The following is a 25,809-nucleotide window of genomic DNA, read 5'->3' on the forward strand; positions in this document are numbered from 1 at the left end:
TACTCGCATTATATGAGGTAAATACTCGCGCATATGAGGTAAATGACGTCAGTAATATCCGGTTATGGTTATTATTAAACCGTTACCGAATTGTCCGTCTGCATCGTGGTGCACAGAAGAAACGAATAATTTTGACACCCCTAATACTGACGCTGTAACACGTTACCCAATATATTCAAAAAATTAAAGAGTCGTTAGATAGAGACAAGATTAATTAAATATCACGTTTAACAACTATAGTGAGTCGTGATATTGCGGTGCATACTTGATAATCTGTAACTTGGTACCCTGATGGTGAAAAAAAAGGTGTCCCATTCTTTAGCCCATTTTTAACATAACATGAAACAGGACAGAATCATATATATTTTTGTTATTTAAAAGTTGATAATTTTAAATTCATAACCCTTCTTTGGTTGGCAGGGCTGCTCCTGTCAGTTTGATTCATTGCAGCATCTGTGCGGAGAAAGTTCCTCCCATTTGGCCAATGGCGTGACTCTTCCCCGGTGTCCTATAAATCAGGGTCACCACTTCGGGAACGGTGTGATAAGCACTGAAACCCGGCGCATTGGGAATATAGAGTGACACCATCACCCCAGCGATGGCCTGGCACCTTCAGAGATGCTGATCTCCAGACTGCAGCGGGACAGATGGTGCCTGACGTCATTCTGACTTGAAGGTCCCTATTTTGCTGTGCTGGGACAGTCATCAAAACCTTCGCTTTTGTAATGTTTGGCAGTGTTCGAAGTGCCTGTTACAGATTATGTAGCGGAAATAAAGCAAATGAAAGATGGGAGAGTGCCTCTTGGCGCTGCTGGAAAAGAAGGCGTGTGTTTGGCAGCTCGTGATAATGACCTTAGTTCATCACTAGAGAGAGGAATGTGTGCTTTCTGTGGCAGATGCAGCGTGGCCAATTATCACCTGAGTGAGTTCAAGGCTTTCTTGAGAAAGGCAAGAATAAAATAAAATACAATAGGTAGACCAGTGTAAAATGATTTTTTCTTAACTTGGGTCTATGTTTTCTCACTAAAGTCCACTTTTTAGTCAGGGCATTTAGGATCAAGTTGTACAGACTTATAATTGTTTTACAGACTTATAATATGCTGTTGTTCTTGGAGTTTTCATTCCAAAATGACCGCCGCACTATCTAGTGCCTGTTTCCCAAATTGCACTTGGAGTGTCGCCTCTTGGTGATTCTATGCTCTTTGCCGGAAACCCTGCCTCTGTTTTCATTTGATTGAAGAATGATAAATATGCGCTTTTTCCGCTCGAAGTTGACATTTATTTCAACTGTGCACACAGCGCACAATGTTAAAAGCGTAAGGCACGTAGGGCTTGCAGGGCACAAAAGCAGCGCACAAAACGGTCGCGGCCGTTAGTAAACCATTTAAAAGATGCGTCTCTAAACGCAGAATCGCATTCACGGTGATTGGCCCCTTATGCAGCCAAACTTTAAAAATATATAAAGTAATATTTTTTTAATCATTTAACTGATACTTTTAATTGGTTAAAAAAGCACCCTTTTGGTTAATGGTTAATCAATTATTTTAGCATCCCTATATTATATAATGATTTAAAAAATATTTAGGCATTAAAAAAAAACTTTGTAACTTTAATAATGATTTATCCGGTTGAGTTATGCTTATTTTTATTATTCAATTGATGTACCTAAATACTTTTAGACTTGGAAAACTTGTATTGAAAAAACTTATTAAAATAGATTAAAAAAATAAAATTAAAAAAATAGATTGCTTAGATTTTATGGACAAGGACTTCCATAACATAATCATCCCGATCAATCAGCAATATAAATTCTTTACAAAAAAACTTTTCAAGTCACCTGGTGAAATTGTTTTCAAATCACTATATTGCAGATATATTTGAGAGTAAGCATAGACCTATTCGTGCTAGTCTGTCAGACAAATTTGGTTAAAACAAAAGGTTTTATGCGACCCGCAATATGGGAGTGAGGGTGACAGCATAAGTAAACTGCACACACTTGATGATGTAATGCGTGGATGCGTCTCAGCGCAAAGCATTACTAAACCTTTACATGTCCATGCTTAATCAGTCATCGATAAGGTCTATCGATTGAATCGTTATCGACAATCAATATATCAAGTAATCATTAGCATCCCTAAATAAAATACATTAAGTATATTTCACCCTAAATTCACCATACTCACCATTAAAAGGAGAGTTCATCCAAAACTGAAAATTCTGTGACCTTTAACTCACGTTGTTCCAAATCAGTTTAATTTTTTTTCTGATGTTGAACAATAATATCCAATAACTTGTATGTAATGTCTTTGGTTGTTGAAAACTTGAACAAGTAAATGCTGTATAAGATTGTTCTTTTGATTATTATTTTATTATTTATATTGTCAGACGGCTAAAACATTTTACTAAATGTGTAAAATCAGCTGCACAAAGCTGAAAATCTTATATAATTGATAGATATAAAGATTATACATTTATCGTGATAAATATCGATATCGACTGATATGGAAAAAATTATCGTGATCATTTTTTTTGCCATATCGCCCAGCTCTAGAATGTGGTCAATCATGTTAATATGCATCACAGCTCGTCATGTGGTGTAAATGAACAGTTTTTTTTAAATATACAGTTCTTTTAAGGGCCTCTGTTTCAGTTTCAGATGAAGTGAGGTATTTTTGCAAATGAGAGCGAGCTTGTGGCAGGTGTGTAATTCTATTTCACACCGTCAGAAACACTGGCACGACGTCTTGTTGATCACCGCATGCTTATTTAACACCCAAACACTTGTGCAGTGAAGCCTGTCAGAATGCGTTTCAGCGTAATGAAAGTATCACACGAATGCTGACTTCGCTAGTCGTGTCTTTTTTTGGTGCGTCCCCTTTGTTTCTCTTTTAACACTGACTGATGGAGTTTGATGGGCTCTTAGACTGTTCAGGTCAGCTGTCTGAATTCTTTCAGAGACCCCCGTTTAGTGCCTCGTCAACTTAAATTAAAACTGATGAAGATTAATGTTGATAGAAGATGATGAAAAAATGCCACAGAGTTGTCATAACAGCACTTCACTGAGCGTAAGCCTCTTTTAACCCTTTACATGCTCTTTAAAAGCAGTGGAAAGAGATGCATGCCATTTTATTTTTCAGCTTCAGAATTCATAGAAGCAGAGGAAGAAAATTGAACCATTCTTTTAACCAAAGATGATGTATTGTAGGTTATTAATGTCTTATTTGACACTCATAGACATATTATCAATTGAGAAGTTGATCCAAATTGTCAATAATTCAATAGCAACCTAACCTAATCAAACATATGCTTTTGCAATGTCTTTTTTTATGTTATCAGATAATTATTTTTTTAATCTGGAGAGTCTTTAAAAGAATTATTCTTAAATGTGAATCATTCAAAATAGTGTAATTTTTACATTTTGCTTCAAAAGTAAATCTTTTAAAACGGTTTATTTTTTTAATATTTGTATTATTTATTGTTTTTTTATTGTTATAAACCTGTTTTGTGTGGTAAATACAAAGATAAAACATACTATATAAATGAGTACTGTGTATATTTATGTATACATGTAGAAAAACACAAACACATAATATACAAAATATGCTATACATAAAGTTAAAGTCAGAATTATTAGCCCCCATTTTATTTATTTTTTATTTTTTAAGTATTTCCCAAATGGTGATTAACAGAGCACGGACATTTTCACAGTATGTCTGATAATGTTTTTTCTTCTGGAGAAAGTCTTATGTGTTTTATTTCAACTAGAATAAAAGTAGTTTTTATTTTTTTAAAAGCCATTTAAAGGACAAAATTATTAGCCCCTTTAAATTATATTTTTAACCTAATTAGTAAAGCCCTTTAAATGTCACTTTAAGCTGTAGAAGTGTCTTAAATACCTAGTCAAATATTATTTACCGTCATCATGGCAAAGATTAAATTAATCAGTTATTAAAGACGAGTTATTAAAACTATTATATTTAGAATTTTTTTGAAAAAAATTTCTCTTCGTAAAACAGAAATTGGGGGAAATAATTAGGGGGGTTAATAATTCTGGGGATCTAATAATTATAGGGATAATTCTAGGGCTTTGTGATATGCGGAAAATATCTTAATTGTGTTTTTTTTATTGACAGATATTGCAATTTCAATTTAATTTGCGATTTAATTTTGTAGTCAAGCTAAAGCTCAATAATCTGTATTGTAGCTTCTTATTGCTAAAATGCAGTGTGTTAGTTAAAAAAATAACTCAAACATTTATTCAAATTTGTTTTTAAATATTCAGAAACTAACTACTCATTTTTCTTTACAGCAAACAGTAAGCACAAATAAAATGACCTTACCTTTCTGTCAAAAACTCAAAATTAAGAAGATAGTGTAGCTTATTATACAAACAAAAAAGTGGTACTGCAAAATAGCAAAAACATGTGTGAGGTGGAAGTTCTCCTATCCAGCATTTATATATGGTCAATGCATTAAAAGGCACCTTGTCTTTAGCGAGGTAGTGAGTTATGGTGTTCTTTATCTTCTGGTGCCTTTGTGATGTTTTTCATATAGTTTAATAGCTGCAAACAACTCTGAAATTGTAGTTTGCTGTTGCTAGCTACTAGATTGAGTGTCACTGGCAATACTTTCAGTTGACTTTTTAGCAAGACGCTCATAAAGCTCCTCATATAGCTGCCTGGGGGGCTTTTTAGGTGCTGGTTGTTGTATGTCCTCATGCTGTGGAAACAATTCTGCAACAGCTCTTACAAATGACCTGTTTTTGTTTGGTGTCTGTGACTTTGAAACTGAGATATTTTCAGTGGCGAAGTAGGTAGTGCTATCGCCTCACAGCAAGAAGGTCTCTGGTTCGAGCCGCAGGTTGGTCAGTTGGCGTTTCTGTAAGGAGTTTGCATGTTCTCCCTGCGTTCACGTGGGTTTCCTCCGGTTGCTCCGCTTTTTCCCACAGTCCAAAGACATGCGGTACAGGTGAATTGGGTAGGCTAAATTGTTCGAAGATTTTGAGTGTGAGCGGTTCCTTCTGCTGTGGCGACCCCAGATAAAAATAAAGGGACTAACCAAAAAGAAAATGAATGAATATTGTGTATATAATATGCAAATATTCTATATTAATTAAGTTAAACATACCAAATTTATTTTGTTTAAATTCAGCCCATATAAATTGTTCTCAATCACCTTAAAAAAATTGTAAATATAATGAATGATTTTTTTTGTGCAGTAGTTTTATTTATAAAAGTGTTGGTAAATTATACCTATTTTTGCAATGAAATAGCCATGCAAGAAAGCTGACATGGCAATTAACTCAATACCTATCTAACTACTCACTAGAAGCTGCAGCTGAAGAAATGTATTTCGAGGTCTCCCTCCAAGAAAACAGTCAGTCTCAGTTTGTCCAGAGCTGAGTGCCTCACTTATAGATAAAGATAAAGGTCAGTAAAATGAAATTAAGTGAAGGACAACTGAGATAAAGATAAATGGAGGCTCATGTTGGTTTCAGATTACAGGGAGCTACTTGATCAGTCTGTCAGATTTTATTGCGCGTCACTCTAATGCAGCACTTTCTGCACGTAAAAGAGAAATGCATGCTTTTAAGCTAATATAAGAGACTTTTACTGTAAGAGCCGGGAAACTGACAGTTTATTGAATTGTATCATTAAAATTGGGGATTCATGGAAGGGAAATGCAACAGGCCTTAATTTAATATACTTGCCAAAGTACCAAGGTATTTCCATCTAATAGCATCATTTTGTGACGCGTGAAATTATTGGTTATAATGCTATGTAAAGATAATGTGAGGGATGTAATGCCATTGTGTCATGCAAATAAAGAGATTTATTCTAACTGCAGATTAACATTTATATGATGAGATTTACAGTTCTGTAGTCTCAAATATACTTGTGTAATTTTATTTACCTAATTTGTTAACATGAGGCTGGCTTGTTGAACAATATTCAGTATTAGATGTTTTCTTAACTGTTATTTTTTCAAGTGATTTTAATTTTGAGCGGAAAATTCACTGCACATATATATCTAAACATTTCTCTGGACAATATTAAATATCTTATATAATATTATGCACTCTTAACGTTTTTTTGTAAATTATACAGTATTTAACCGTAATATTAACATATTTTTTTGCTGTAGGACAGTTATGCAGTATGTTACTGTACTTTAAATTTGCATTGTGATTTTACAGTAAAGCTATACAGTCCTGTTAATACATACAGTGCAGTATAAATAGAGCTGTACATTATATACAATATTTTTGCTGTAATTGATTAACTTTAAAATTCTGGCAAACTGCTGCCAATAAGTTACTGTAGATTCTACTGGAAGTCATTAACAGTGTGTGCAGGCAAGCACACAGTTCACATAACGACCACCTACTGTATGTTGCCAGTAATATGCATTTTTGAGTTTTACATGAAGCCCCTTTAAAGAGGAGTAACATCATTTTTCACAAGATGTAAAATTAGTCTCTAGTGTCACCTGAGATGTTTAGTTTCATCCCTAAATGCCTTACAGATTGTTTTTGTTTAAATGAGCTGAATGGTTGTTCACACTTGGTTATTCAGAGAAGGGTCAAGTTCTTATATTTTTGCTTTAAATAACTACAGTAGATATCAGAATAAGCGATAAGTCTGAAAGCAAAAACGGTGGTGTTCAGCTCTATATGAACCGGAGTCAGACACTGAGAATGATGGATGTTTCCTAATGTATTTATAATTTGTTTCTTAGCTGTTTTGGAAAACTCCGCTATCTCAGATCACAAATGCAGTTAAGTCGACAAAGCTTAAACAGTCAATAAAGTTTCATTATATTAGTAAATAAAGCTTTAATCACACTTAGTATGTTAAAATGATAGTTGAATCTCGAATGTTCTGGCATCGTTTACTCACCTTTTACTTGTTTCAAACTTTTAATGGTTTCTTTCATCTGGTAAATATTTTGAAGAATGCTGTAAACCTGTAACCAATGACTTCCATAGTATTTGTTTTTCTTGCTATGGAAGTCAGTTGTCACACGTTTTCAGGTTTCTTCAAAATATCTTGCTTTGTGATCAACAGAAGTAAGAAACCCAAAAGGTTTGGAACCACTTTATGGTTGTTAGTGTTGACTAACATATCGTTATTCAATAAGTATCGATACTGGAACATTTGAAACGATACTATCGAAATTTGTGTTGAATAACAATATTATTTAAGGTAACGTATCAAAGTTAGAAATTTCAGTATTGTAACAAACATAATGTAAATATTTATTTTTTGTGTGAACTATCCCTTTATTGTTAAATGGATAGTTCACCCAAAACATATTTCTGTTTAAATTTACTCACTTTTCACTTGTTCAGAAGTGTTTTAAGTTTTTTGAAGCTGCTGAAAATAAAAACTGATACTTTGAAGAAAGTCGAAAACCTGTAACCATTGACTTCTATAGTATTTGTTTTTCCTACTATGGAAGTTAACGGTTACAGGTTTTCAGCATTCTTCAAAATATCTTGTTTTGAAGGAAGAAAGAAACCCAAACAGAACTCAAAAACATAAGTAAACGATTAGTAAATTGTACATTTGGTGAACTAACCCATTAAGATTACTTAACTGAATTTAAGGCAACATGTTTCTAAGCAAACTTAGATAATTAAAATCACAGTGAAGCTATTTGAGCTTAGCAACATTCTAACATCAAACTCTATAATGCAGAAGAGCAATCATGCAATGTGTTTCATTAAAAGACAGCTGGTTGATGCTTAACTAGTCACTGGGATTAGTAATTAATAAAGTCATTCCTTCATGAATGGTGTTATAAATATGTGTTACTCCAGCAATTCTCATGTCTTTTCAGTGAAAAGCAGTTGCATAGTAGATCTCTGTTTCAAACAAAGCCACACTATGAAGTGAAAGCTGAATGAATATATATATATATTTTTTCTTACTCTGTTGGATGCTAAGATCTAAAGTCTGGAGTGAAACTGCCTCCATATTTGACAATCAATTTTGGGTCACATTTCATCCACTGCTTAAATAATAAGTACAGTAGTATTATTAATATTTTTTTTTATTAGTAGTATTTTTAATTCTTATTAAAAAAGATTGTGTGGAAGGCTAATTTTTCTCAAAGATACTAGGAAAAAGATTATGGAAGGATAAAGAGATTAGAAAGGCTTTCCTGTGGGTACTAAAGCAGAGAGCGATTCATGAAACAATGTGGTATTAATGTGAAATTCTGTCTATTTTTATTTTTAAAAGAGGTTTATTAATAACTCTACAGTTTTCCCAGTCAGTTTGCTTTCTTAGTGGTTCACGGTCCAGTTCAGTCTACCTACAGTATGGCTCTTATTCGTGACACTCGACTAAATAAAACACATCCAGCCATCAGATCCGCATTTTCACTGCTTCCATATTGTGTGTTTGGAAAGTAAATATTATATAGTGTTTTTAATAAAAGCAGGATTAACATTTTTCCAATTTTGGGGCCCATGAATGGGGCCGGACAACCTATCATGTCTCAGCTAGTGTTTTGCTAGTTTTGTCTGGAGGTTTGAGGGTTTATAAGCAGCATAGATTTAAGGAAAGAGGAAGCGTAAATGATTGACCACATCTGAGCTTGGCTGGATATTGAGAGGAACTGTTCTGTTGATTTGCTGTTTCCCTTTTTAATTGGCCATTAACTGAAATGCCAGCAGCGGCAGCTCATGCACACTCTCACAATCATAACTTGGAAGTAAAAAGAGGTTGGCATTGGTTAGAATTTAGCACTAAAGAAAGCATGCGAACATATATATGAGCAATATCACACTAGTAGTAGTGCGATATGGCTATATATCAGCACTGGTGGGAGGCGTGCATTGTTAATGTCCCACCAGTGATGATATACAGCAATATCACCCTGCTACGAGTGTGATATTGTATTTATACAACAGTTCGACAGCACAATCATGTATAATAAAAAAGAAAATCAAATACAGAGAGTCTAAAAACCCTTTTGTACGAGGAACTACTTTCTTCCACCATTCATTCACATCTACAGCTGACCTCAGAACAGCAGAACCCGTTATTAATTCACCATAGTCTCTTTTGAGCTGCTATTTGAATGATTCTCTAGCGCATTGTCTAAAGTGATGACAAAACAGGTGATTCTGCTGACATTTTAAGATTATAAGACTGAACGTGACATGAAATGCCATCAGTCTACAGAGATATCTCCTTACAGTATTACAGTCTTTAGAGTTTACAGTATTTCTCTGTTGCAATCGGGATATCATAATAATTAACCGCGAAAAGAGAAGCGCAATCACTACCAGATTGCTATTGTGTTTGTGAGTCCCATTCCACACTCAATGCACTACAACTATATGGTATAAATACAGCACTACAACATACAAAAGAGAGAGATCGGCTTTGAATATCACTTACCAATATAATAATAATGATTTGATGAGCTGTAGTTAAAAATTACACTGTTTTCATTTTCCAAGGGCTCATTATGCGGTTCTGTCCCCATCTTGTGGATAGACAACGTTAACCGTCTTTGTTCCACTCAGTATGACAGATGTATGTCTCTCGGAAATTATAAATATTTTAAAATAGGCACTATCCTTATAATTGAACTGCATAGTTGCAATCTAAACAACTACATTCTCGACTAAAAAAGCCTCAAAAGTACATTATGTCGTCCAACAGCAGCAATATTTGTCAAACTGTTGAGTGTCCTCTACTTGTTGCTGTATGTGGGAGGAGTAATACACAAAGGTGAAAGGTGAAAAGGCTGTTACTGGCAGAATATCGCATGGCTATAAGCCAATCAGATTCAAGAATCAGACTGAACTGTTGTATAAATATGCATATATGCTTACACAAGATCCACTATAGTGTTCTTTGATGTCCTGTGGATATTTGGACAAAAACATCCAGAGTCAAAAACAGGCTACAGCCTAGGACTTTTAGAAGCTGCCGTTCACATATTGCCGTTCACAAAAAAACAAAACAAAACACATTTAATACATCTTATGTGGCCATAAAAAAACATTTTTGTTAATATTTTTTGTTCGGTTTATTTTTATTTGTTTGTAAATTTTTTGTGAAGATTTACTGATTGCAATATGTTTGCCAGATTTAAATAAAAAAATACTTAATTATGATGTTTATCTGAAAAATATAAAAATGCAAAGGTAAGTTCTGTAAGACTTATGTCTAGGGGTAGAAAAAATATTATTGGGTCAGAATTAAAAACAACAGAAATCTTTGCTTGCCAATAACATAGCTATACAGATGTATGTGTGTGTTTGTGTTGCATCCTGCGTTGCTCCTGGGGAGTTTCTCTTTCGTGGATGTGAACTAGTCCAGCTGTGTGAATCTGCCTCCCGACTTCCGCGGTTCCTGCCGTGCTGAGATTGTTTAAGAGTATTTTTAGGAGTTTGCTTTTGAATAATGAATCACCTGCAGACTAAAGCCAGCAGGGTCTGCCTCCTCCATACACGCACACAATGTGCACTTTTAGTTGAGGTGTGTGATAGAGAGAGAGAGAGATTTATTTATTCAAGTGTGACAGAAAGGTAATTAAGGTTCTTTGATAAATGTATGTGGTACACTACTTTTTAAAGGGGTGTTTAATCTAATATTTTTAAAGGGTTGTTTGTGTTTAAGGGGTGCTATGTAATGTATACAAACTGTATAAGCTTCATTTATGGCTAAAAAAACTCAATATTTTTCACACATTCTATTTTTATTCTACTCCATTGTCTTTGTTCTTCTAAAAATGGTCTGTTGACTCTCTGGTTGTGTAAAGCCCCTCTGTCAGAAATGCACAATTGGCTCTGATTTGTCAGATGCCCCAGTGTCTTATTATTGGCTCACTGCCCAGTGGATTTTGAAGGAAATGTCACACTCAGGGGTGAAGTTTATGTAAATTCAGAGTTGATGATGTCACAAAGCCGGATATAAGGTCATTGTAATCCAAGGGTAGGGAACGTTGTTTCTGGTGGGCTCTAACCCTGAAAAATTATACCTACCTGAATCTTGAAGATTTCGATTAGCTTGTTCAAGTGTATTTGATTAGGGTTGTAGGTAAACTCTGCAGGAACACCGGCCCTCCAAGATCAACGTTCCCCACCCTTGTAGTCCCTACCAGTAATTTGTCATAGACCTGCACAGAAAACCTCTCTCTTAGCTTAAAACTTTGAGTTTGACAATTTTGCAGATGTTGTTTGTGCTCAAACAGAAACATTATACACTAAATTTAACAGTGAAACCATAATCAAGGACCCTTTATTATTAATTAGTGTCACTACTTCTCTAAACACTTTGAGAATCATGTTGTATCTCTCTTAGGTTTCTGCCGGTATCAATTTTCTTGTTGCGATTAATTGTTGAAGCGATACACTGTGACCATATTGTAACAATATTGACCGAAGCTTCAAATTAAATGTACTTTACTGAGTAAAATAACCAAAAAATACTTGGTGTATTGCTTTAATGTTTGTTTAGTATGTATTGTAGTTCTCCTTATAGTAAACGTTAGTTAATTCGTTAAAATCAAATCAGTGATTACTTTATTAATTACATTTAATGAATTATGCCTTTTTTTCATTAATGGGCATTTACTAAGACATTGACATCACCTTAGATTCATTATTGCCTATTTATTAACTTTTTTTCCTTTAAGTGCCTTAGACTTTGATTATTATTATTATTTTTGTTAACAGTGAATAACTAAAACTTTTAAAGTGCCTTAGACTTCTGTTGTTTATCTTCATGAATCTCTTATCCAAAGAGCACTGACACATTAATTACCCCTGGAGCACTTTTAGTTTGAGTCTGGAGTTAATTATTAGCTGTATTTTGAAGTAACCATGATATTAATATTGTGCACATTTATTATCATTATATAATGAATTTCTGAATATCTGCATTTGTATCTCATATGTATATATCTCTCCTTCTTTTTCTCTCTGTGTGTGTGTTTAGGCCCTGGATGTGGACCGCAGTGTCCTTTACAAGATGAAGAAGTCAGTTAAGGCTATTTACGCCTCGGGTCTGGGTAAGTGATCATTCATCATCTCAGCGCCTCTCATGATGTGGCTGTCTGTCGTCTGATTAGATTACAGTCAGGAAATCTCTGCAGCACATCTGCACATTCATCTGACACTAGGAATGTGCTCCGCTTTATCTAAAGGTGACATTTTTGATACATGATATGATGATCGTGCTGAAAAGTTTGGAAGAGGTGGTGGTGGTGTGTTTGGTTTTGATTTTCAGAGATGTTCGGTGTCTCTCTGGGTTTTTACAGTGCTGAATCAATCAGGATTTTACACTTGGTTGTATAGTCCTAGAGAATGTGACTGCTTTTCTGTTGGTTATCTCAATAAATCTGAATTTGTTCATAGTTATTATGGTTGTTGGTGTTGTTTAGCTGCTTTATATGTATTTAATAATACAAACAGTGAAAAGTTTTGAAAGTAGTGCATTACAATATTGAGTTACTCCTCAAAAAAGTAACTGCTTAATAATTTAGTAACCTAATAATTGCCTTACTTAATTACTTTTTATGGAAAGTAATGTGTTATATTACTTTTGAGTGTTTTTGCGTTACTTTTCCTTACCTGGCTGAGGTTTGATCTCTTTCAGAACTTGCACATGTGTTTTTTTTTAGCTTTTATATAGAGAAGCTCTGCATTTAACAACCACCTATAAAACCTACACCTTCATGCTTTATACATAGATTAATGTGTTTGCTGCTTTTGTATGTTTTGTGTTATTAGTTAAGTAAATTCAATGTCCATCGAGATAAAGATTGCAATAAATTCTAAGAGTACTAACATGAATTAATTTAAGGCAAAAACAGATTTTAAACTTTTCAAATGTTTAATAACAAAATGAACAGTAAGACAATAAAAATGAATCGTTAAGTTTTATACACTGAATAAATTGCTTCACGTGGCCTTAATAAATGTGTAAGTCATTTCCCAAAGGAGAAACAAATCTCCCCATTCAAACGGGGCTTCAGCGTCAATGCTTGATATAGGGTGTGTCTAAAGTTGGGACTAACGCAATTTTAGCAGCATCAGCCAGTGAAATTAGTCAGCAATCGGCCACTGTCTGAGCTGGTGTATTTGCATACAGCGATCTGATTGGCTGATGCTTCCGTCGGCGCTTGAAAAGTTGAGAAAGTTTTAACTTCTGCAGCGAGCAACGGCACTGAAGTGGTGCAGACGGATCCGCAATGCAGTTCGGCAACACCTGACGTCACCTATTCAAAGTGAATAGGAAGCGTTGAAGCTGACACCCCGTGTGAATGGGGCGTGATAATGAAGGATGTGTCACATAGCTTCTCAATGAACTATGGCTCTGTGCTGTAAATGCTAGTATATCTCAAAACACTTGAAAATACCACATATATTATTATGTTTTTACTCCGAACTCATAAATTCAGTTGAGAGTTTGAAGTAAATCTTTCTGTTTAATAATTCCAAAGTCATGTGATTATGAATCATTTTGAATCAATGAATCAATTTCAGGAAGTGATTAGTTCATGGCGATGTGGTGGCACTTTAGGTAGTGCTGTCGCCTCACAGCAAGAAGGTTGCTGGTTCGAGCCTTGGCTGGGTTAGTTGCCATTTCTGTGTGGAGCTTGCATGTTCTCCCCATGTTTGCGTGGGTTTCCTCCGGGTGCTCCGGTTTCCCCCACAAGTCAAAAGACATGCGGTACAGGTTATTTGGGTAAGATCAACTCCGTAGTGTATGTGTGTGAATGAGAGTGTATGGATGTTTCCCAGTGATGGGTTGCAGCTGGAAGGGCATCAGCTGTGTAAAACATATGCTGGATAAGTTGGCGGTTCATTCTGCTGTGGCGACCCCAGATTAATAAAGGGACTAAGCAAAAAAAAGAATGAATGAATCACATGACACTGTCAGTGTCACATGAACTTGAAGACTTGTCTTGTCAGAAGCGGTGAGGTAAGCTGAGTCAGTCATAGACAAAAAAGGCAGGTAAACAATGAATGACTATTTTCTCTTATAGCATTGTAGTTATAACTTGCTTGTAGTATGATCAACGGTTGGGCTAGTTGTAGATGTGTTTGGAGGCAATTTGTAACATTTTAAGTTTGGCAAATTGAACGAAATGAAAAAGACAGTATGCTATTTCACGCTGTCATTGATTTGCAGTTAAAATCAAATTCTATTAATAGAAAAGTTAGTAATAAACATTTATACAGAAGTATTTATGTGTATAAAACATCTGTTTTGTGAGAAGTGCTTCTCATATGATATTTTAGCGACCCGGACAGCTTTACTGTAGACATTTTCTTGAGCAAAAATGACGTCGACTGAAACTTTCTGTCATACACCATGCCCGCCAAAAGGGTACCCTTGGTAGTGGAAACGCAAAGCCTGATAAAGGTGACCCGTACTGACCCAAACCTTACTGTACTGTACTGTACCAGTCAGTGGAAACAAGCCATAAGAGAACCGTTAAAGTACCAAACTGATAAATGCTATTGATAAAAGTAGTAATACCGTAAAACCTTAATGATACCCATCCCTAATCCCAACAATGTGCTTTTCCCAAAATTGCAGCTTTGCTTAATCATGTTTGCGATTTCATTTTGAATAACCGTCCAGCTCTACCTAATATTGGCATAAATAAAAAAAAGAGTGCTTTGTGTCTCCACCTAGCCGTGTCTGGTTGGGAGACTGTATTTACATAATGCTGCTGACAGTCTGTTATGTTCACGCTGACCCAGCCTGAGCAGACCTGTGCTCTTCCTGGAATATAACAAGTGCTTCCGAGTGTTGCTCGACTGAATATCTCCAGTTCTGAAAGTGTGCTGAAGGGCTGTTGTGTGCCGCATTGGCCCGTACTGAGGTTGAGCAGCTCTCCATTGTGCCGCCTGTCTCTGCCTATGACAACACGCCTCATTCACACACTGTTTGTTTCGAGAGCGTAACGCCGCGCTCTGCTGACCGACACTTTTCCAGGAACACTGCTGGCTCTGTTCACGCGGGACAGCTGTCTCTCTCGCACCCCAGGGGACAGCTGTACCGGGGACGCACACCCGTCGTGTCTGTCCATCTGCTGGACGTGCTGATGGGATACCCAAAGCTGGGGTGCAAACTTTGCACTGCAAAGACTATAGAAATATGAAAATGGTCCACTTACTGGCTGTGAATGGGGAAAAGTGTAAATCTTATCATGACTGACATGGGCCAGTACAAGATTCTGATGGTGTGATAACCTTGGATAAAAATCTCACGGTTTCACAGTATCATCGTATTGTGGTTACTGCTCTAAAATATAGTCTTTTTAAAAGTCTGGGTAAAAAAACTAAAACTTTTTTTCACCTTTAAAAACAATGTATTTTATTTTTTGAAAGATTTATAATATTTTGGAACTGTAAACATGTCAGCCTGAATAATGAAAATGAATCATTGAATCATTCTGCTGTCTGCTTTTTTAAAATTCTTTGGATATTTTTCTGCTGAAAATACTTTCGTCCTAAAAAACTAAAACAAAAACGTATATAAAAAATCGTACACGTACCTTAAGAACAGTAGTACAGAAAATTTTGACTGTTTTAAAACCTTAACGTTTCCAAACCGCGGTATACCTTGAAAATGGTTATCGTCCCATGTCTAATCATGACCACCCTAGTGAGAGAAGTTTCTCCTCCTAGTCGAAATAGCTAATGGTTAATCTTTGGAGATTGATCGATATTAGGGGGAAGAGTTCTGTACAGATCTGCTTGTTCCTCAACACACTTTCTCTCATTTGAGGGCTACTTTGAATCTGCACTGCTTCAGAAAGGTGAAATATTAGATTCCTTTTGACATCCCCACCACATCATGTCCAACCAGTCTCAACTCAGTGTGGTTCGTTCTTTGCTTCAAGTTCAGCCTCTGTTCTTCCAGTGTTTGTAATTGCATCCTATGGTTGTCAAACTTTATGTGCAAAACTGGATTATGGCATAAAAGATGTGCGAAAAGATAAAGCAGCATTTCTATCCAACGAGTCAAAGCAAACAAAATCACTTTCTGATTATCTGGTGCCAAATATCAACCGGAAAAACTAAATTTGCTGCCCTAGAAGAAGCTGCGCGAATCTTTTCTTCATTTAATAAATGACTTGTGTCTCAGGAGACAATCCAGACATGCAGTGAACATGCGGTGGCGATTAAAGGCGTGACATGCGGAGCACAGACGCTCTTGATTCTGGAGGTCATTAATAATATAATAACACCAATACTGAGATGGTTACGGCGTTTTAGAATGACTAAAACAACATTTCAGATGTTTTACAGTGTGCTCAGCCTGATGGTTTATCCATTCACACACATTTTTATCATCACATGATCTCTTATAACAACATCACATGACTTTTTTGAAGCACATACTGGAATTTGTTCGGTAAAAGTGTTTCCATTGATGTTTATTAGGGGTGTAACGATACACTCAGCTCACGATACAATGTGTATCACGGTATGATGTTCACGATTCGGTATGTATCACAATATTTGGAATAAAAATTAAACTGAAATGCAAATTTTATTTTAAAAAACTATTTAACAAAGTAAAAAAATATATATTTTATAAAAAAAAAACTATTTAAACAAGTAAACTATTTGTAATGTATTTCTTTTGTTTCAACTTGTTAAACTGAACCTTCTTTAATAAAATAAATTAAACAGGACTGTCTCTGGAAAATAAAACAATTTAAAAACTTCTTATAAAATATTATTGAAATGATTCAATTCAATTGAATTTAACAGTAAGAGCTTAATGCTTTGCTTGGTCACTTGTGTTTTTTGTGTGTGCAAAAAAAACAAAACAAAACAAAAAATCTACATTTCCAGGTAATCAGCAGTTCTATAAAATAATCCTGAACTTATGTGTATCTGTCTGAGAGGTTTTTATGGATGGCTGTCTACATGTTGGGCATGATGAGTGACAGGGTGGCCGTCTTTTCAGTACACAGGACAGTCGTGGCTCTTTTCAGCAGTTTAGGCAGGTTTACTATTTCTTCGGCGTCTCTGATGTCGGCGCTATCAAGTGTATCATGTTGACGTGCATTTTTGTGTACCTCTGTACTCAGAGTTCATGCTCGTCATAATCATAACTCTAAAATGCGATATGATTATTTAAATAATGTGCACGGTTTAGGTTTCATTTCCACTGCTGTTCATATTTCCCACACGGCTCCTGAACGATCACTCTGTTCCACAAACTGAATGTTGTTTACTACTTTATTACCTTTTAGTCACAACCTGTAGGTTCTGTTCACTGAAGCAGACGCGCGCGCGTCTATCATAGTCCGCCCTCTGTAGTAACAGCTCACGGTCATCTCACGTCATGTGCGATTTTGCGGCCGCCAATACATCATTATATCAAGACAGAATGATATTTTAGGGTGAATTGTACCTTATAAATACAGTATGTGACTCTTTCAACACCATAAGGAGGTATCCCTGTCGCTGTGCAAAGTATGTAAATCACTGTGAAGACTTTAAAACTTCGGCTATGTTTGACCCAGTATGCGTGTCAAAAAGCGGACGAGTCTAAAGCAATGACTGTACAACCGAAATGTTGCCAGACGTCTGATTTTGAGAGGATGGGCCATCCTCTATTTCAACTCCAATCATCTTGGTCTGCTAACAATACTGCTGCTGCAATCTGAACTCACGTGCGACAGCAGGTGGAATGTAGCTCACGTACAAACAGCTCAACTAATAAGAGAAAACGGACGTCATATCGTAATAAAATCGTCATAAAGCCACGATGCATATTGTCACATTTTTGCATCACAATAAATCGTACAACGATAAATTGTTACACCCCTAATGTTTATGCACATTTTTCTTATCGTATAAAAAGTTGATCATATTCAGTTATGTGCATACGTTTTTTATGTGCAGTTTCAAAATTGATGCACATCTTGGGGTTTCCATCAACCGGTTTTTTATGCGCATATCCAAAATGCGCATAAAAACAGGTGGATGGAAACGTAGCTATTGAAACAGTCATTGAGGAGATTGGTTTTGTGTGACAACCTCAGATTAATAAAAATACTAAGCTGAAAAGTAAATGAATGGAATACTGGGAAAAAATAAAATGTATTTTATAGGGCTCCACTGTTTCCTGTGTACTGGATTTGCTTCAGTAAGATCTGTTAAGCTTGTTTACTTAGACAAATTAACATTCCATTGTTGCAAATGATTTGCAAACCTGAACTCTTTTTTTTTTTTTCTTCTTCCTTATTTGCATTTTACTGAGCTAAACACACCTGCCTGCTGTTTAACATCTCGGGCATATTTGCATATCAGACAGAATTAGAGCTAATAATAGTAATGCAAATGCAAGCAGTGCTGTTGCTATGACTCGTGTAATATATCGTTTTGTCTAAATACAAAACAACTAAAACTATTTTAATTAGTTTTTTAAATGCTGTAAGTATATTTGGATATCACTACTTTTTTTTTTTTTTATAAAAAAAGTATATCAGATATAAAGATAATAGTATAGAATAGGCATGGGCTGGTATACCTTTCTGACTGTATGATAACCTTGGATAAAAATGTCACAGTTTCATGGTATTATACGGTATTGTGATTACTGCTCTACAATTAGTTCTTTTTAAATGCGTGGGTAAAAAAAAAGTGAAACCCAGCGTTGGGTAATGTCTTTGCATTCCAGACTTCAGGCTGTAATTGACTACAAAGAATTTGCAACCAAGTATTAAAAAGTGAAATTTGATTCTAATTATTATTCTGTCTAATTACGTTTGGTCTCTTAACAAGCAGGAGGCACATTTGCAAAGTGTTGTAATTCCTACAGCAATCACCTGATTTGGATGTAAAGACCCACAAACTAAAGCCGACAGTATGCAGTTTGAGCACCTCTTGTTTGTTTAAAGAGCCCATATTATACATGAAATAGGGTCATATCCTGGTTGTAAGGGTCTCCAACAACAGTCTAATATGCATGCAAGGTCAAAAAACACTTTCATGGTCTTATAATCTGCATTTATTTTTAGCTAATTATCCCAGCGACTCCTGTATGAATCGTCCAGTGATTCATTTGTTCCCAAACCCCTCCTTAGCGCGGAGCTAATCTGCGCTGATTGGACCGATGACAGTCTGTCGCGATTGGTCGACTGCCTTCAGTCAGAGAGTGAAATGGCCAATAGCTAATCAGCAATTTAAAAAGTAATCACATTTCATACACGCTCGATAGTGTAGGCGTGGATTTTAGCTGCCACACTATGGCGAGTGGATAGTGCCACGGATAACCGAACGAAGGAGACAGTCGTGTACTCGCCATACCACACACACACAAAAACACACACACACCTCCGGATGACAACGCTCCCGCTTCCGCCCGCACCCGCCAGGTTTTAGCCTGAGAACCCGCTCCGTTTTCTGCCCGCCGCGCCCGGTCCCGCTAGAGCGGAGAACACAACCAAAAATCAACCAGTATACAGTCCAGACAGCCAAGCTCTCTGTATAAACACATACACACAGCACAAAGCACACAGAGCTCGTTCGTTCGTTCGTTCGTTCGTTCTCTCTCTCTCTCTCTCTCTCTCTCTCATACGCGCGTGCGCACTAACACACACACAAGCACCACGCAGACTCTCTCTTTCTAATTCGCATAGCAATATCCGTGATATTGCTAGACACCCCGCTCCCGTCCCAAATTAAACCCGTTACCGACCACTCCCGCGATTTATTCGGAAATTTATTCCCGCGGCTGTCCCCGCGCCAGATTTCTGCGGCGCGGGAATAAATTTCCGAATAAATCGCGGTAGCGGAACTCTAGCACGGAGCTCCATAAACAAACAGCACGCGTCGCGTTTTTAACGTGACTTTGCACGCGATAAGATAATATATCCAGTTAACCTGATACAGTACACGCGGTTACAAGTAACAAATCACAACTAAATACATTTGCAAGCTAGAGTAAACGAGGCAACAACTTTAACCGCACGTACTTACACTTGAGAAATGGAAGAAACCCATCCTGACGTCCATCAGTTACTCTTTACTGATCCTTCCTTTAACAAACTCAGATGAAGTATTCTTTGTAGCATGTAGCTTCCAGAAGTTTCCAACTGCTTGGTTATAATGCTGAGGTTTCATCTTTGGGTAGAGACTCAATATATCCATCTGCAGTGTGACTTCAATCGACCGGCATGTTTGTGTGCGTGTGTTTGTGGGTGTGTGTGTGTGTCTGGGTTCCTGCGTCAGAGGGCGGGGCCTCAGGTTTGAAATCTCCCGGGTTTGCGCGTGCACGTGAATAACTTGGTTTCGTTCGTACGTCATGGCGAAACACCTAATGAATCGGTATCAAGGCGACTCGTTTGAAGCACTATGACTCGACTCTTTTATAGATGAATCAACCGTTTTAAACACTGTATTCTTACAGATTTAAGCCTTAGCTGGATACTTCACTTCAATTAGAGCTGTGTTACACACTACATGGAGGGGAATTTTCAAAAACCCATAATATGGGCTCTTTAATTTCAAATTCATTGTGTTGATGTATAGAGCCAAAAATGTTTGAATTGTGTCGGTGTCCGAATATTTATAGACCTAACTGTACCTTAGCAATGGTATAACAGATTTTTTTGCGATTTTAAAACCTTGACTTTTCCACACTGCAGTAAACCTAGAAAAAGGTTATCGTACCATGCCTAGTACAGAAGATAGTAATATTTAAAAATATGACTGTATATTATTCTAAATGAATCATCCAATAATAAAATCAGTTTTAAATGCTGAAAGTACATTTAGGTGTCACCATGTTACATCAAAAAATTAATATCCGTATGTGACTATGTATATGTAAATGAATAAAAGGCCTACACTTCAGTGTGAACCTTTAATAGCTGTATACAAACACTTTGTTAAATCAGTCAAGAAAGGCTGTTCATTAGAGAAGCTGTATTACATAAGCCTTGATGGGAATGTCATTCAATGCTCTGATCATAAGCCTTTGTCTGGTCTGTTCTCATTGCACAGAAAATGCTGTGAGGATTAAAGCATAACAAAACAGTTCATTTTCATTCATTCATTCATTCATTCATTCATTCATTTTCTTTTTCGGTTTAGTTTCTTTATTAATCTGGGGTAGCCACAGCGGAATGAACCGCCAACTTTTCCAGCATATGTTTTACGCAGCGCATACCCTTCCAGCTGCAACACAGCACTGGGAAACACCTATATACTCTTACATTCACATACATACACTAAGGCCATACAAGCTTATTCAATTCACCTGTACCACATGTCTTTGGACTGTGGGTGTAACCAGAGCACCCAGAGGAAACCCACATGAACCTGGGGAGAACATGCAAACTCCACACAGAAATGCCAACTGACCCAGCCGGGGCTTGAACCGAGGTTATTGTGCTACACACTGCGCCTCTGTGATGCCAAAACAGTTAATATGTTCATTTTAAAAGTATACGTTATGTTTTGCATGAGTAACTTATGAGGTTAAACCAGGGTTATGGAAGGTAACTGACTACAAATAAAAACATGCAATTAAACTATATTGTTGCTTTAAACCAGGGCTACTAAAGTTTCGAGACCAAGGGTGGCACATTTAAACCACATAAAATGCGAAGGGACACAAATTACAATTTGCATCATAAGACTTTATGTAAAATAATAGATACTTTCAGCTGTTTTTCTGTCTTTAAAATGCTCTTTATTACCAAGTCTGGTGTGTCCTTATAAAATAAAGATAATACTGAATTTAATGCTAAAAATATTTGTCAGTAAAGTAAATCAGAACCATAAAAAAAGCATTTTTGCATCTACACAAATCAATACTTTTTTATTTATATATGGTGTGCGTTTTACGCAGGGTCTTTACAAAAGTTGTTGTTGATATTATTATTATTGTTATTATTACTAGCAGGGCTTGATATTAATGTCCGCCTCTGCCAAATGCAGGTAGATTTCAGCTGTGGCGGGTTAGACAGCCACCCCCCACTAGTCACTTTTCTGGTTGAAAATAATTTCAAAGTTGCCAGTGCTGGCTTGTCACTAAAGATTTAAATTTTAGTTTAAAACCACTTGTCAAGATGCGTGCAAATGTAATCTTAGAATCGAGAAGCAGCACAACTGATAAATGAAAACAGTGATGTACTGAATGTGAAGATGTGAAGCCCGCGATTGCTTAAAAGCTCCCGCGTCCTGTTTCGTTGCATGAAGCAAACGTGTCTGGAAACAAAACTCTTTGAAATGGACTGGAAATAATGGTGCTCGTGCATCCAGAGTCCTGCTGGTTTTCAGAGCTCCAGGTTTTTTGTAAGTAGCAGTGGTTGCTGCTTTCCCTTTAACCATTCTTTGAACAGATATTTAATGGGCCTAACATTAACCGTATGTGTGCTATCATCCTTTCATTATTGCACACAAAATGTTTTTCACGTTTTCTTTTGCTTACAGTTATTTTTATTAATATGGTGTAATTATCATTCTTTACAATAACATTGATCTAATAGGAGATTAACTCTCCCTTTATATATAGTTAACTAGGGATCTGGGACATTTTGCCTGGACAAACTACTGTGTATATTTCTTGATAACATAAAAATTTCATTTTATTTAAACATTTTTTAAGAACATTTTTGTTGAACAAAATGTGTATGTATACTGCTATAGTTAGCTTTTTTTGACACACTATATAAAATGTGTGGCAAGGAAATAATTAGTTAGTGTGGCCAGAGAAAAAAAGGGTAAATCCTTTGTTTTAAGCCCTAAAAAGTGATGAGAAATAAAACTAATTGCATTGCGACTCTATGGAACCACAACTTCTTTGCAAGCAAGCTCATACACAACACAACACACGAAAAAGTTAAATGACTGAGAAGCCACGTGGACATAACACACAGTTTAAATCAAGTAAAATTACAGTTAACTTCAGCATGCCAAAGTCAAATTTATGCATATAAAATATATTTTCCCAACAGCAAAATTGTGGCTAGTGAAAATAGTGAGTGGCTAGTAACATTGGAAAACTAAAAAAGTTAAAGTCAAGCCCTGATAATTATTATTATAGCTACTAGTAGTAATGGTATAGTAGTCTTACTAGTACATTAATTTTTAGTTGGTCATTAAAATGGGTGAAGGAAATGGTGCTCCTCGCATTTTCAACACAGTTTTTAGATGCAATATAATATGAACAAACCCAAAAGGCATGGTGCGAGCACAAGTTATAATAAAAAAAGAATCCATTAATCTTCACCATGATGCGGGCCACAAAATTAATCTAGATGGACTGGAAGCGCCTGCTGGCCCCCTGTTGAGTACCCTGGCTTTAAATAATATTTATTTGGATAAAAAAAAGAAAGAAAAATGGCTAATTGTAATGAAAATATTTCTCATTTTCAGTTAAATTAATAAAGTAACTAAAATAAATACTAAGTAATATAGAAATAATTTCCCAGTGCTGGGTTGTGACTTAAAGGGCATCCGCTGCGTAAAACGTGCCAGAGTGGTCGGGAGTTCATTCGCTATGGTGAACCCTGATAAATAGGGACTAAGCTGAAGGAAAATTAATCAATGATATAGAAATAATAAAGAAAGGCAAAACTGCACCACAATTTTCACTAAAATTAATATTAAAACCCCAAATAAAATCTGAGTTATGGTAGAATAAAACTTGTTCAAACTCAGTGTTTGCCCTTTGATATATTCAAAGATTGTGGTTAAACAAAGACTGCTTAATTGCAAAATCTACTAATTTTATTTGATTAGTTCAGATAAGCAATTTGCAAAATGTAAGTATTAATTATTAAGAGTAATCATGCACAGACATTAGCCCCTTTCACACAGTGATACCGTAAATATCCAGAAATTTTCTGGATCGACTTTACCGGCAGATTAAAAAAAGCACTGTTCACACAGGCGAGAAGGTTACGGAATTTTTCCGGAAATACCATTCACACATCCGTTCCAAAATACCGGTAAATTCTGACATCATTAACCAAAAATGACCATTAAACGGCTGCGCTTGTATTTGTAAACATTTGACAGACTACATCACAATCTCTGTGGATGGATAAGTATTGTGAACAACTTTGATGAAAACATATGGGGAAACACTTTCACATGTCGAGATGTACATAATATGTGTGTGTGCTTGCGTCTGACTGTACTGATTGGCTAAAGTAGACGTCTCACGTCAGCACATTTTAGACGTGCACACGCTCTTTTTGGCAATTTTTCTTCTGCGTTCACACAGCGCAGCATTCCGGCAAATTAATGGTAATGTTACAATTTCTCTTTCTGGATAATAGCCTTAACAAATTTACCGGTATTTTCAAAAAGGGCCTGTTCACACATACTGACCTTTCTGGAAAATTGCCGGTAATTTTCCGTAAAAGTCTGTATGTGTGAAAGGGGCTTTTGATATAGTATTTGCATTCAGACTATTGACTTGCTGTCTCATTTGCCAGCATTCTTTTGTTTTTTTATTTTAAAAAAGAGCTAGTGGCAGTGTGTCTTCGGCAAGGTGAATGAGATCAGCTTTCACTCCTGACACATCCAAGACTCCTCACTTCTCCCAAGAAACAAGCACTTCTGTCTACCAGCCGTGGATTATTTATGCATGATGATCAGTGCAGTGTCTATCGCAGACAGCGAGCTTCACGCTTTCCAGAGAGGACAGGAGAAAGTGCAGGCGAGAGACACTGACAGAACTGGAGCATCTTTTCCTGTGTCTGGTTGGAGCCTGAAGCCTGCTAGAGGCTTTCACAAAATAATGAAACCTTGGACTGGCATAAAGTGGCACAGTAGCAGGTGTATTGACTTTCATTCTCATTGGTGTGTAGAGGATCATTTAGAGCAAAACCTGTATAGAAATCTTCTCAAAATCATGAGCAACAGCTTTTTTTTTAGGGTAATGCAATGGTAATTAAATTTCTTCTCAAAATTGTCAGACTAATAATTAGTCGATAATAAAAATGATGTTAATAAGTGGTCTCAAACTCAGAGTTCCAACCAGCTTCAACTTACACTTGCTTAATTGTCTCTAGTAGTCTTGAACACCTTGATTAGTTGGATCATCTGTGTTTGATTAGTTTGGAGCAAAATTGTGCATAGCTGTGGTCTTCCAGCAATCGAGTTTGAGACCTATAATGTTGATATTGAGTAACTTGCACAAAAGCCCAATTGCCATGCCAATTGATTCTCATGGGGGCGTCTGTACAAGAAAAAACTCCTCAGTGATTGAACACTTGCTTTTGGATGAAGATAATTTCGTGGTTTGTAATCCTACAAACCTGGAACTGTGTGTCTCACATGATCTTTCACATGCTCAGTCACATGCGGGATCTTTTGCAGATCTTTACATTTGGCCTAAGAACTCCTACAGAATTTAGTTGTAACCTCGTTTAAAATCATACTAGATTCACATAGGGCGTTGACATTACAATGTTGACACAATCTTTATGCCATCAGTCCATATTGGAGTAACAAAACTCTAACAAGAGTGCTAAATTTCGAGCATTTTACAAATGTATATGTCTATTTTTAATACACAGAATGCCACTTTTCTGATTCAAATTACAGTGCATTTCAGTGGCCAATAAGGATTTGCTAAATGACTTTTAGAATGATGTCCATTACTCCATCACTGCAGTTAAATCACCACACGACATTGGTAACGTACACTAACCATGTTCCATACACTTTTCACTATTTGGTGCACTCAAACGACCACTCCTCCGTCATTGAAAGCCAGATAAACATGTTTGTGTGATCATTCTCTGGGTCAATACCATAGACTGTAAAAGATATGGACAAAGTAT

At 36.3% G+C, this 25,809-nt stretch overlaps 1 protein-coding gene across 5 annotated transcripts in view; it reads left to right on the forward strand.

Annotated features, from left to right (window-relative positions):
- Window positions 1–25,809, forward strand: part of asap2a (ArfGAP with SH3 domain, ankyrin repeat and PH domain 2a) — a 128,422-nt gene that overhangs the window by 33,866 nt on the left and 68,747 nt on the right. For all 5 annotated transcript variants that reach the window (XM_073927449.1, XM_073927448.1, XM_073927450.1 and 2 more), the window contains exon 2: window positions 11,964–12,036. In XM_073927449.1, the coding sequence (XP_073783550.1) occupies window positions 11,964–12,036 (73 nt within the window). The remainder of the gene's footprint in view (window positions 1–11,963; window positions 12,037–25,809) is intronic.

Source organism: Danio rerio, chromosome 17, assembly GCF_049306965.1.
Source record: "Danio rerio strain Tuebingen ecotype United States chromosome 17, GRCz12tu, whole genome shotgun sequence".
Taxonomy (NCBI): domain Eukaryota; kingdom Metazoa; phylum Chordata; class Actinopteri; order Cypriniformes; family Danionidae; genus Danio; species Danio rerio.